The 14,021-nt window shown below is 38.3% G+C and overlaps 1 protein-coding gene across 2 annotated transcripts in view; it reads left to right on the top strand.

The window, feature by feature from the left end:
• The window catches only part of Ercc6 (ERCC excision repair 6, chromatin remodeling factor), a 73,328-nt gene that overhangs the window by 24,131 nt on the left and 35,176 nt on the right, over window positions 1–14,021 (top strand). For both annotated transcript variants that reach the window (XM_070020802.1, XM_070020803.1), the window contains exons 6-7: window positions 3,780–3,908; window positions 9,330–9,488. In XM_070020802.1, coding sequence (XP_069876903.1) covers window positions 3,780–3,908; window positions 9,330–9,488 — 288 coding nt within the window. The remainder of the gene's footprint in view (window positions 1–3,779; window positions 3,909–9,329; window positions 9,489–14,021) is intronic.

The raw sequence follows: 14,021 nt of genomic DNA, 5'->3' as shown, positions 1-14,021 counted from the left end.
ATGGAACTTGAGACCTGAGCAAAAAAACACTGTAAGACAGAGGTACAGCCCCAGCTCTGCCCCTTGGCAGATTTTTTTTGAATTAAGGCATTCCAGTAGGTGTCTGGTCAAAGGCAATTGTTCTATGTTGACTGCATGATTTTCAAAATGAGTATCTATTGGATAAAATATGTCAAAGTTTGTGTGTGTGGTGTGTGTGTGTGTGTGTGTGTGTGTGTGTGGTGTGTGTGTGGTGTGTGTGTGTGTGTGTGTGTGTGTGTGTGTGTGTGTGTGTGTGTGTGTGTGTGTGTGTGTGTGTGTGTGTGTGTGTGTGTGTGTGTGTGTGTGTGTGTGTGTGTGTGTGTGTGTGTGTGTGTGTGTGTGTGTGTGTGTGTGTGTGTGTCCTAGGGCTTGAACCCAGGGCCTGAGCACTGTTTCTGAGGTTTTTTGTTCAAGGGCAGCAGTCCTCCACTTGAGCCATTGTTCCACTTCTGGCTTTTTGATGAGTTAATTGGAGAGGAGATAAGAGTCTCTTGGACTTCCCTATCTGTGCTGGCTTCAAACCTTGATCCTTAGATCTCAGACTCCTGTGTAGGTGTGAGCCACCAGTACTGGGCTTGAGATTATCTGTTCTTCTCTCTGCAACTTGGCCACTACATGCTCCCTGTCATCATGTTCTGTTTCACCATGGCCCAGCAATGATGGAGCTAAGTTCTGAAACCATGAGCACAAATAAACATTTCTTTCTTCAAGTTGATTTTCTCAGGTGTTTTGTCACAGCACTAGAAAGCTGACTAAATACAGAGTTGGTACTAATAATAAATGTAACTGGATTTGATTCTAGCCAGGCTACACCCAGACTTTTGTGTGTCAGCCTGAGCTTCTGCCTGCATCCAACCCAGAGTATTCATAGCATGGCTTCCCTCATTATATCTCCTGATGGCCATACTGCTCAGCCAGGCTGCAGGACAAGCTGACCACTGAGGTGAGATGGTGCTTGTGAGACTTCAGTCAGCACATAAGGAGAGCCACTGCTTCTCTTTTTGCCTTGTTATTTGTTTCTTTCTGTATTTGGATAATTTCGCCTCTCTTGTGGGCTCTGTGGTCCTTCTTGGCTAGATTCTTCCTGAACCCGCTGCTTCAGTGGGTTCCCCTCAGGTGGTCAGCTCTGAGTCTCACGAGGAAGCATGGTGGTGTATAACAGTTTCTCAGCCGGAGCCACGTGTGCGTGTGGTTGTAAGTGTTTGTCTTTAATACGTGTATATGATTCTGCTGGGGCAGTTTGTCTTCACAATGGTTCAGGTGCCTGTCGACCATAATGAGCCCTCCCCCGCCACCACCTCTACTCATCCTTTGGCCAAACAGAATAAATGTTCAGCCGGTTTGTCTTTATGAGTCGGAAACCCTAGGAGGCAATTATTTCTGTGGTGGCTTATGTGGTTTCCTAGGTACTGTGTCCTGTGGTGACATGATGCCTGTGTATTTTAGAAGAGAGAGGGAGGTAGGAGGAGATTGGGAGACCTTGTCAGGATAGAATGATGTGCTGGGAAGCTTAACAGCCACAAACATCTACTGGCTGAGTCTTGATGAAATAGTTGCCCTCTCCCAGTGGAGTTTAATGTGTGATGTTCTTGCATGGCAAATTATGATCTTGCTGTGCTGAACTGCTAAAGCGGATATCTTCTGGTGTTTTTAATTCTCCTGTAAAATCATCTTTTAGAAATTGCAAAATGAATTCTTTTTAAGTGGCCCTGGTAGCTTTTGTGATTCTTGGAGTTTCACTCACCTGCAAATCTACTTAATACAAGTTAAGTGTTCTTTGTTAAGCAGACCCTTGGTGCTGACTTCTTAGTAAGGGTGTGGAAACCAAGGACTATCTAGTTATCTGAAACTGATTGATGGCTAAGTTTTAAAGAGCAGTTAGCAAGAATTCAGCTATGTGTATCAGGAAAATACATACTTTTTTTTGGAGCTCTGACAATAAGGTAAGAAACCTGAGGGTTTCTTCAAGTCAACATTACTGACATGTGAGACCGGGTAACTTTTTCAGTGGGAGGAGCAGCTACACCATGTGTTGTAGGATGCTTAGAGGCATCCCCAAGCTCCTGCAGGATGCCATTCCCTCCACATCTGTAGCAGCCAAGTGTGTCCCTGTGTCAGATTGCCCTGTGCCTGTTGAGAATCACCCCTCTACACCATTGGGATGAACTAAATTTGTAACTAACATGAAACCTAGAAGAGTAAACGACTGTGAAAGCCACCTAAAGATACTTCATTTTGTCAGTTGTGTGCAGATCATTTTTAAGGAGGGAAAATACTAATAAAAGAGAAGAAGAGATTGCCTTTAGAAGTTAAGCATTTAAAAAAAAGGATATTAAATTTTTATATAAAAGATTATCACTTACTAAACCCCACGCTTATGTGTTATAACTATTTCCCAAGACATGGCCATGTACTGCCTCTTCCATTTGCTCTTCTAGAAATTACCAAGAGAGCTTCATTGATCTCATTTCTGTGTCCTCTCACTACCCTGCAGTGCAGTCTTAGATCACCAGCTTACGCTTTCTTCTGGATTACAAGTACATTTCAGCTGGCCCTTCCATTGTTACTTTGAAGAATTGAGATTTTCAGCCAGTCAAGAGTTGTGCTTTATGGTCTTGCCAGCAGTGCCCTGGGTGGTGGCATTTAGTCTCCTTGCTGCTTCTGTGACAGATACTAGGGAAGGGACCATCCCTCCAGTGGGCTCAGTGTATGGTCTTCCCCTCTCATTTTCTTTCCTGCCTTTCCCTTCCCTTCCCTGCGTTAGTCATAGGCAGATAAATGCCTTGCTATGGATGCTGCTGCTTTCCTTCCCTTCCTGTGAGCTTTTTAGCTTGAAGGCATTTATCAGTAGCGATATTCTATTTATACTATCTTTGTGACATTTGTAGTGTGAATTGTACTCATGCTGAACAACATCATCCTTTTCTTCTGAAAGTGAGTGGAGTCTCAGGATACCGGGGTTCATGTGAGTGCATTCTGGCTAACGGCTGCACCTTCTCCTATCCGAGCTGCTCTGAGACTCAGGGCAGACGTGACTGATGCCTTTTTTGTCAAACATCATGACATCATGCTCCTGAGATACAAATGTTCATCTTATTTTGTATGTAAAGGGATAATATTCCTAATTCTACAACTTAGACTTTACCTAATGAGCCTACTTTTTTTTTCTGAGTGGCATAATTATTAGTATGTTGATATTGTTAATGCTCTGTCTCAGTGAAATAATTAGAAAAGGGAATCAGAGACGGTCCTTTTGACCAAGAAATTATCCTTTGCCCAAGATACTGTGTTGTTTTGTGTTAATGACTACCATGGAATGGAAATAGTGATAAATACTTCTTAAAATTATACTGTATCACCATTGTGGAGATATGAAGCTAACTAAAATTTTTCTCAGTCTTTTTCTGGAACCAAGTTCATATATCTTAGGAACTAGTGAGAAATTTTTCCTTAGGGTGCACCAGAAGAGGAGCAAGTAGTTTTGATAATGAAATGAGACCTTAACTGGAATATTTCTAGAGCAGCTATAATAACTCACACAAGAATTGACTTGAGAAGACAGAAATGGAATTGGTTTTCTTTGAATGTCTGTGTTTGGGGTAATGCTGGCAGCAGAAACTTGAGAGATCATCCTTATTTTTCTGTTTCCTCCAGTGTATGATCTAGAACTATGCTATTTTATATATTTTATAACCAAAATAATATTTATATATCTTATAACTAGAGTAACAGGGACATGATTTTTATTTTCATTGTAGGAGGTGGAATAAACTGAGACTGCAAGACAAAGTGAAATGCCTAAAGCTGGATGATGATTCTGAGGAAAGCGATGCTGAATTTGATGAAGGCTTTAAAGTGCCGGGTTTTCTGTTCAAAAAGCTCTTTAAGTATGTGCTGTGTATTCTGTCTTTTGTATTTGTCACCAAGTCATGTGTTCAAATTAATGTTTTAGGAATTACACAATAGTTACCTGTGGGCCCTTCAGGTACTTGGAGCAAAGACAGACACTGTCAAATGAAATTTTAGCCACATGCTGTTCATTAAAATTAGATGATAATAAATTGACTGAAGTGTGCATTGGGTATGTTTGTAAGCTGATGAATCTATATGGACCTGTCTCAGCAGACTAAAAACAATACATTTACAAGCCTCACCATCAAAATATTTTTTTTTGTTCATGATAATTTTAAAGGACCAAACTTTTAAGTTCTTAAGTCAGATTAATTTAATAAGTTGAGTTGTATATTAAAATCAATAATGAGAGTTGTTTATTAAAATCAAACCTTGAGGAAGTTTTTTTTTCCCTTCTATGTGGATATAAAAAACTATTGAGATTATTTTCTAAGTGTCTTATATCGTACCTAAGGGTATAATACTTTTGAGCTGACCAAATGTGTATCTAAATATTTTATGTAGATGTCCATCTCATATCAAAGGAGAGCCCATAGGCAGCACCTCAAGGATTAAGTCGCTGTTGGAAGTTGACTTAAGTTCCACCTGTAAAGCACCAGATGCTGCCTGATAAATGCATGCTTGGTCTATATGGCTGGGCGGGTCTCCCATGATGAATGTAAAGACCCAGGAACATTTTCAGTCTCCTCACTCCTGGGAATTACTTAACAAGATGCTTTAGGAAGGCTTCTTAAATGCCTATAGGAAGTTAAACCATTAAATAGCTTCTTTCTCTTTTGTATCATCAATTTGTAGTCCAGAGCAGGATACAAACTTCTTTCTGTGAGATAATTAAACTTAATGTCCTTTATAGATTCAGCCTTCAACATGCCCTAAACTTGCGGAAGACATTTTAAAAATAGCATGCTCTTATATTTCCTCTCAGGGAACTTAAGAGTGTGTGTGTATGTACATATACGTATATGTACATGAACATAAACATTTGTGGTGCTGGGGACAGAACCCAGGGCCTCCTTGTTCATACTAGTCTAGTCTAGTGCTTTACCACTGAGCCACAACCCCAGCTCTATATTAAAGTTTTAATTTCTCTCTGTATTGGGAGGGGTTGGAGAGGTAGAACAGTTACTTTATCCTGCTAAGCATATAACAACACTGAGTCCTCACTGTGTAAATTGACTTGGTAGAATAGCTGTAAGTGAACAGAGGAAGAACTGTATAGAAAGCAAAATCCAAAGATCTCTAGTAATTTCTGCAGAGAAGTCATTTCATAGCCTGGAGAGGTGACTGTTTTGTTTATTGCTTCTCCCAAATGAAAATTAACTATGAAAAGGTAAGTAATGACAACATCTATTGGCAACTCTTTTCATTTCCTCTAAAATGATTGCTTATTAAAGAACAATCAAAATAGTATCAGCGTTGTACTAGCAAAACAGAATACCCAAATTATAGATTAAATTGATTTAATAAAGACAGGATACTTCTGCATGTGTAGTAAGTGATTTGGAAATATCCTCAAGAGTCCTGTTGAATGTTTATTTTTGTGTAAATGTCAGATCTTCTAGGAAGGAAATTTCAGTTAATAGAACCAAACATCACTTACTAAGAATGTGCTGTAGGAGTCAGTATATTGGCCATTATGTTATAGTTAGTTATATAGTTATGACCTTATTATAGTTCATATAAATACATGCTAGTGTTTTTAATTAGCCTTAATTATACTTTCCTGGAAAGTATTTTGTTTTATCTATATCCATACAAACAAGATTTTAAATATTTTATAAGTATTATAAAACTTCCATTCTGTTTCTCCTATTGTAGGAAAAGAAATTAAGAGGAGGGATAAAGTCTTCTATTTTTATTTTATGATTAAGTTTTAGCCAGGCCAATTTAACCTTAATCTGTAGACATATATTTTTTACTGTATTTACTGTACTCTGGGGAGTTGAATTAACAAGCATATAGCTGTACACTAGGAAGAAGAAAGTAGTTTCCATTAAGTGCTATTTTCTGCAGCATCATGTTTAACCTCTAAATTTCTGTTTTGAAAATTTGCCTGACAGTTATTTATCTGTTTACTTTAGCAGTCCTGTGACAAAACTGGAATCTTTTGACCTTACTTTTGCTCAGCCAGACTAGAAAATGCAGTCTTGAGCTGGGCGCCAGTGGCTCATGCCTGTAATCCTACCTACTCAGGAGGCTGAGATCTGAGGATTGCGATTCAAAGCCAGCCTGGACAGGAAAGTCCATGAGACTCTTATCTCCAATAAACCACTAGAAAACTGGAAGTGGCGCTGTGGCTCAAGCAGTAGAGTGCTCACCTTGAGCTGAAGAGTGCAGGGACAGAGCTCAAGCCCAGAGTTCAAGCCCCACGACCAACCGAAAAAAAAAGAAAATGCAGTCTTGAGTTACTGTGACAATGCTAAGACACTTAGACCAATTCTCTGTGGTATTTTCTGATGCTCTCGTCCCATGGCAGAGAAGACTAGCTGTACAGTCATTTATAAGAATCCTTAATGTTTCTAAAGAGCAAATTTAAATGCTTTTGGAAGGTGCTTATTAGGAATGAGAAACAGTGCACCCAAAATTAGTTAGTGGCGTCACTGGAACCCAAGCCCAGACCCCTCCTCACTCAGCACACAGCCCTACTTAGCAGGTGGTGGCTGCTTCTGCATGTGTGCTTGAGTTTTCTTTAGCTGCAGTCTTGAGTAACTTCCTGGGCAGTGGATGGGTAGAGAGTAGCATAGCACCATCTTTATATAATCCCTACCTGTTGATGATGCAGCGGACAGGGCTGCTGACTAGTTTTTTCTCCGTGCACATCTTCCTTTAAACATACCTAGGTTTGGAGATGTGGAAACATCCAGCAGGCACACTGTTACTGCCTCTCTGGGTTCACACAGAATCCAGTATTCCAGCCCCATCCCAGGATCTTTCTAGAATTGCATACTGGCTACTGTTACTTTCATAATTATCCAATTGGTGCTTTCCAGATTTTTCCCATTTTAATTGACTTTGGGCCTCAGACGGAAAGGCATTGGCCTCTGTTGGATGGAGGCTGTGAGATGTGGGAATAAGTTGAACTGGGTTGAACACTGGAAGGTTCTGGTCCATGCCCAGGGTTGCTGCTCCCACAGTTCTTTGCATTTTAGTAAGAGGAGGTCAGTTAGAATTGGGAAACGGAGGGCACACAATGTTTTTTAAAGGGCTTTTGTAATTTGTCTCTCTCAAAAACTGAGGTAAGCCCAGTTCATGAGCCACCTTTGTTCCAGTTCAGGGTTTTCTCTGCCTTAGCCTGCTTGACATTTGGAGCCATTTGTTCTGGGGACTGTCCTGTGTATTACAGAATACTGAACAGCGCCTCAACCCCTGTCCACTAGTACTTTCCAGTTGTACTTTCCCAATTGTAACAAAAATGTCTTCAGATAGCACCAAATTTGTTCCTCAGGTATCCCCCAAGTTGAGAACTGTTGGTCTAGATTATTTCCCAAGGAAAATCACCTTGGAATCCTACAATTCTGGATTTCAGTCTGGGTTTCTTTTAAAAAAAAAAAAAAAAAAGAACGAAAGAAAAGAAAGAAAGAAAGAGAGAGAGAGAGAAAAAAAAAGTCGATGTGATCAGTTTCTTAGCCATTCTCAGCATTTAGTTCCTACCTATAAAATGTGTTGACAGTTGTACAGATTGGGTGATTGCCTCTCCAGCAATGGGCTCCTCACTTGGCAGCCATTATTTTCTGATGACATATCACACATTAATGGAATTTGTCCTTTTTCCCAAACTAAATGATCTTATATCCATACTTCATTGGGTTTTGATTTTTAATCCTTTTCTCCAAAGTGCATATCCAATGTATCTACTATAATTGGCAAACTTCATAAGCAATAAATGTCAATTTTCTTTATTTTATAGATACTAATGACAACAGCTAGAGTCTAACTTCTAAAATTGATTTACAAAATTTTGAGGGAAAGTTAATTACGACATATTTATTGAGAAGAAAGTAAATAAAATCAACTCAACATGAACAGAAGTGCAAAGTGAGACTTTGTGTGTGCAAGTTGGTACTGAGTCTTGAACTCAAGAGTCTTCTGTTCTTGTATGACTTTTTCTGCTCAAGGATGGGAACTGAGCCCTATCTACTTGTGGCTTTTTGTTGGTTAATTGGACATAAGAGTCTCTCTGATTGATCTGCTTCAAACTGGGATCCTCAGATTTCCAGTCTCATCAGTAGCTTGAGGTTGCAGGGGAGCCACCAGTACTCAAAATGAGATTTTTTAAAGTAGGCATACCATTTACCCAATAGTAAATGTTAAGGCCATAAGAGAGCAGCTGTATACCTGTATATATAGTGTATATATAGCTGTATATATACCGGTATATATACTGTATATATAGCTGTATATATAGTGAGTAGCTCAGTAGCCTCAGTAGCTTTGCTTTTTGGCTTTTATCTTTTTAAGTTAGGTGGTTTTTCCAATTAGGTAGCATTTTCTACAATTCCATGATGTTAATTCTTTTACTCCCAGAAAATGCTTTTACATTATTCCTTTTTCTTAAGAAAAACTCTACTTTATGTTTATAGATTGAATTTGCCATTGGTGGAGAAAGGAAAACACCAACTCCTATTTGTTTTGAGAGGAGAAAGTGATATATTGTTTCCTTTTGACCTGTATTCCTTATTTAAAATTTCAACAGCTCTGATCCTTTTGTACCTATGATAAAATCCCTGAATCAATTTCTGCTTTAAAATATTAAAAGACCTTTTGTATTATTGAGTCTTTAAACTATTCTTTTTTGCATCTGCTAGTAATACAACAGAATCATCTGTTATGGACTAATTTTGAGGACAGCTCTATTATTCAGACTTGTTTATGGACTTAAAATTTAATTTAATTTTTCCTATAAAAATGTAATGATTAGCAAGTGACTTTACAACAACATAAACTATAAATTGTGGTATTCTCTGTTCTGTTGATGTTACTATTGAAAAAAATTACCTTTCCTTGTAGAAAAATATATGTTCAGTACATTTATATTCTGGAAATACTTGGGATTCCTTCCCTAGAAATAGAGTAAATAAGAGGTAATAAGTTTATGCTTGTTTACCCAGCTCTTTGTAATGTTGGAAAAGAAATGAAATAGTCCCTAATTACCCCATCTATCAGCTTAATTAGAAATGTGTTAACATTCTGTAAAGAAAAATTTGTGATTTTATGCCTAGGTGATCAAAAATGTATGACCTTATAAATATAATACTCATGTAAAACACACATCCGCATGTTTCTCTGATTGGTACTAGAACCTAGCCAAATGATTAATTCATGAGTACTTTCTGTTATGATGTGTATTACCCACTGCTTGCCATTTTCTTTTTTCTTGTTGGTGTTTGTTGTTGTAGGTACCAGCAGACAGGTGTTAGGTGGCTGTGGGAATTGCACTGCCAGCAGGCAGGAGGAATTCTGGGAGATGAAATGGGATTGGGCAAGACCATCCAGATAATTGCCTTCTTGGCAGGTCTGAGCTACAGCAAGATCAGGACTCGTGGTTCAAATTACAGGCAAGTGCTCCTCTGCAGACTGTCAGTCTGTGGAGCTCAATTAATATTTCATCAGATGTATTGCTGTGGAGGAGGGTCTTGTGAATTATTGATGACATTTCAATTACAATATTCCTTTAATTCTTTTAGTGGAGGACATCAAAGGAAAAATTTTACGAGACAGTGGAGCTGTAGGGCAGGAGAAATTAAACATGTAACACTTTTAATGAATTCCAGGCATTGATGCTTCATTTTGCAGATGAGCCCCACTAGATATTTTGGGTCAATACAATGTCTAAGGTTAGCTCCTGCAAATGGATTGTTTACAAACTCAATTATGTTAATATCAATAGTTTACACAATATGGAATTTTAAAGTAGACATAATACCTTTCATTCCATTTATTAAATTTTACATTAAAATATTTGTTCTGGCAGGCGACCAGGTGAGCATTACAGTAAGTACAAAGTCTATTCATGGGGAAAGTTGAGCTTTGAAGAAGCCATTCTCCCTAATTTCCCTTACAGTCAGTGTGCAGATAGCATTTATAGATAGTTCTTTTTTTGAATGAAGTTACTTATCTGCTCACTCTTCTTTGCTTCCCTTCCTGATCTTTACACTACACAGACACACAGACACACAGACACACACACACACACACACACACACACACACACACAGAGTATGTATATATCAATATATTATATATATGATATATATATATATATCATATATATATAAAATCATTTAGGCTTTGGCCTAAATGAAAAGTATGTTTGCATTTTAGTCTTTATTTTTCTTAGAAATTTAATTTATCATGGCTTTGATCTTACAAAATAATGTGCATTTAACAAATCAGTATATAATCTGTTCATTGTAATACAAAATTCTAGATCTTGAAATAAAGAACTGTGAGCATTTCCTTATTTAAGCTGTAAATTGGCTTCATGGAAATCTGGATAAAAGTATTGAAATTGAATATTGAAGTTGTACTGGAACAGAAGATTTTTTTTCAAATATTACATTTTAGGAAGTGGCACTGTGGCTCAAGTGGTAGAGTGTTAGTCTTCAGCAAAAGCAGCTCAAGGACAGTGCCCAGGCCCTGAGTTCAAGCCCCAGGAATGGGGAAAAAAAATGGCCTCCACTCAGATATTACATTTTACCAGGGAATGTGAACATAATCCAGCCTAACGGAAAATTGAGAGTTGAAAAATAAGCATGTAAGGTCTCTCTTCCTTTCCTCTTCACTTTTCTTCTCTTCTTGTTTTTTGCAACTGGAGCCATGTCTCCAATTCTGGCTTATTTTGCTGGTTAATTGGAGAAAAGAAACGAGGATTTGTCCACTGGGCTGGCTTCTCATCATGATCCTCAGATCTCAGTTCCTGACTGACTAGGATTATAGGCATGTCTCACCTGTTAACCTCCTTTAAGCTTTATTACCTAAGATTGTTACTCGTGTAACATCTCTTTGGTTGGTTTGGCCACGGGTTAGGCTGCTTTCATAACTGGAATTTTCAAATGGTTTCCAGTACTGTTTCTCTTCAAACAATACCTGCTATCATGAAAATTTGTGTAGAGATTAATACTTTAGGCCTAGGAAACCTAAAGTCATCCCTGCAGGGTAGTTTTGATCTAAAAATTAAAATATGTTCTCTCTGGAGTGGTAATGATCTTGCTGGGAGAGACGTTGGGCTAATAATGAGCATCAGCTGTAATCAATTAACTATCAATGTTTATATCCTCTTTTCCATAATGCTGTAGTGTGCCATGTTGGACTTGTGCCCAGATTGTCTTTATTTTTTATTTTTAATATTTCATTTTTATTATTAAGGTGTTGTAATGAGGGCTTACTATTTCATAAGTCAAGTAATGGGTGCATTTCTTTCTTTCTTTTTTTTTTTTTTTTGGACAATGTTACCTCTTTCTTTACTTTCTCCCAGTTTCCCCCAAGGTCATCTTTATTAAAATAGAGTTGGGAGAAAGGGTTTCCCAAAATGTAGCCATATATGAGCCAAACAACAGGACTCTTTATGAATTGTGGTGAACTGAGGAGCTTGCTTCCCTTCCATTTAAATGCCCACGTAAATAGGGTACCATTTCCCTAAGTTTTGTAACATGTCATCCTCTACCTGGGTGGACTTGGAGTTCTCTATGTTCTGTCCTAAAGAAAATAGTCCTTGAGCTGCTATTGCATCACTGGCTGTGTGTATTTCCTCTGAATCCTGGTAGGCTACAGTTGGTGTCCTAATCTGAGATAATCTTGGTGTTACAATGTTAAAATCTTGAGCTCTGGAAGGAACTCTGCAAGTCTTTGATAACTTCATTGCAAATAAGTTTGGTTATTGTTATTTAGATTAGTGCTTGTTATATGTCTTTGGTTTTTAGAAGATTGAAAAACACATGGTTAATAAAAATGTACATCTACTGTTATATTCCTGGTTCATAATGGATATGAACACAGTGTCTTTTCCCTTTGTCATTCTTTTTATTTTTATTTTTTATTTTTTTGTGGCAGGGGCTATGGGTTCTGGGATATGAACTGGGCCTTGTACTCTTGCTTAGTTTTTTCACTCATGGCTGGCTCTCTGCCACTTGAGGCATGTATCCACTTCTTGCTTTTTGCTGATTAATTGGAGATAAGATTCTTGGATTTGTCTGCCTGAGCTGCCTTTTAACTGGGGTCCTCAGATCTCAGCTTCCTGAGCAGCTCGTATTATAGTCATAAGCCACTTTGATTTTTTTAGTGTTCTTTTATGATGGGTATCCTGAATTTTATAATGGAAAGGAAGTAAATTATTTACCTTTCAAATTTCAGTGACTACTCTAGTGTCTTAGTTATTGTTTATTTTTACTGAAGAGTAAGTATCCTAAAAAGTTAATAAAATTTCAAGGGTAAATATACATTGTAATTTCTACTAAGTTCTAGGTTATAACTAGCAGGTTTCCATCTTGTAGGTTGAACTATTTGACTGCGAAGCTATTGACATGTGCTAAATTCATTATGTAATCAATTTTGAGCAAAGATGAAAGGAGCTGTAGTCTGTTTGGTGGTTGATCTTAATCACTCTGGTACATTTAGCCATTTCTTTTGCTCAGCTCACTGGTACTGGGGTTGGAAACGGGTAATTCAGTTGACAAGAATGTTAATGGGTTTGATTGTCCCTTCTGTGGAACAGGAAGGAACGGGCTCTGAGCATGAATACCTTGTCACTCTTCTACTAGAGGGAGAATGGCAGAAATTAAAGGGCATAATACTGCCAGATAGATGTTCATCCAGAAGAAAATAGTAGCATTAAATGACAGTGTGCTACCAAATGTTGTGGTTTGTATATTATAAAAGAAAAACTGCTGTACAGCCTATAAAGGCATATGTATGGATTAATGCTTATGTGATGTGAGCTTGTTTTAAATATTTTACACAGCTTTTGATTGGTTGGTCCCTAATCCCTGCTAAGTGCATATTGATGATAACTCTCTTTTATTCCCCTTGGAAGATATAAAGAAGCTGGTGCATTTAATCCTTTTAAAAGGGATTGCCATCATGGAAGGGGCCAGGGGCCAGGGCAGAGTCTGCTCTCCCCAGAGAGCTTCAGGGACACCTGTCTGGGCCCTGCCTTTGGTAACAACATGGCTTGGAAATTTTGTAGGAAGTGTTGAGTCTGTTGTGGCCTCTGACTGCTGGTCCAGCCCTTGTTTCGCAGCCAAAGGCATTGACTGTGTAACAGAAGTCAGGAGGACTCATGAGTGACAGAGACATTTCATGGCTTAAACATCCTTTTAGGTAGGGCTTGACCAAAACTCACTTTTAGGCAGAACAACTTTTTATTTTTGTACATTTTGAGTTTTAGCATTTCAAGCACTATGAGGTTTACTTTGAGTCATTTATAAACATTGTTTTAAGCTTAGGAATCATTTAGCAAAAAGAAAAAAAAAGTTTAGGAATCATTTAGCAAAAAAAAAAAAAAAAAAGTGAAGATTAGATATGATCCCCCAACTCAAAAATACTCTCTTTCATGTGTGGATGTATTTTTCATCAACTTAAAAAGATGTTTTTGGTAGTCACTAGTTGCTTATGTCTGTAATCTTAGCTAGTCAGGTGGTTAAGACCTGAGGATCAGGGTTCAAAGCCAGCCCAGGCAGGAAGAGTCTGTAAGACTCTTATCTCCAATTAGCTACCCCAAACCTGAAATAGAGCTGTGGCTCAAATGGTAGAGTGTTAGCTTCAAACAACAGTTACAGTGCCCAGGCTCTGGATTCAAGCCCCAGGACGAGTACCAAAAAATGCTTTCATGTTCATTCCTTACCTGCTGTGGGTTGTGTCGTGAGATCATTCCAAGAAGAGAAGGTCCCTGCTTTTTTCTTCCATTGCCTAGGAAGAAGGCACATTGCACAGGGACAGTGTGGAGTCCTACCTTAGGAAGAGTTAGCAGCTTGTCTGGAAACAAAGGAACAGGGAAGGCTCTAGCAAGGAAGCTGGGGTGAACGATGAGTAGAAGGTAGCTGGGAGAGAGAAAAAGGAAAGAAGGAGCAAGCAAAGGTTGAGAAACCAGAATG

Source organism: Dipodomys merriami, unplaced genomic scaffold, assembly GCF_024711535.1.
Source record: "Dipodomys merriami isolate MVZ:Mamm:240054 unplaced genomic scaffold, mDipMer1.0.p SCAF_14, whole genome shotgun sequence".
NCBI lineage: Eukaryota > Metazoa > Chordata > Mammalia > Rodentia > Heteromyidae > Dipodomys > Dipodomys merriami.
The sequence above is the reverse complement of the archived record's forward strand: the minus strand, read 5'-3'. Positions and strand labels throughout refer to the sequence as shown.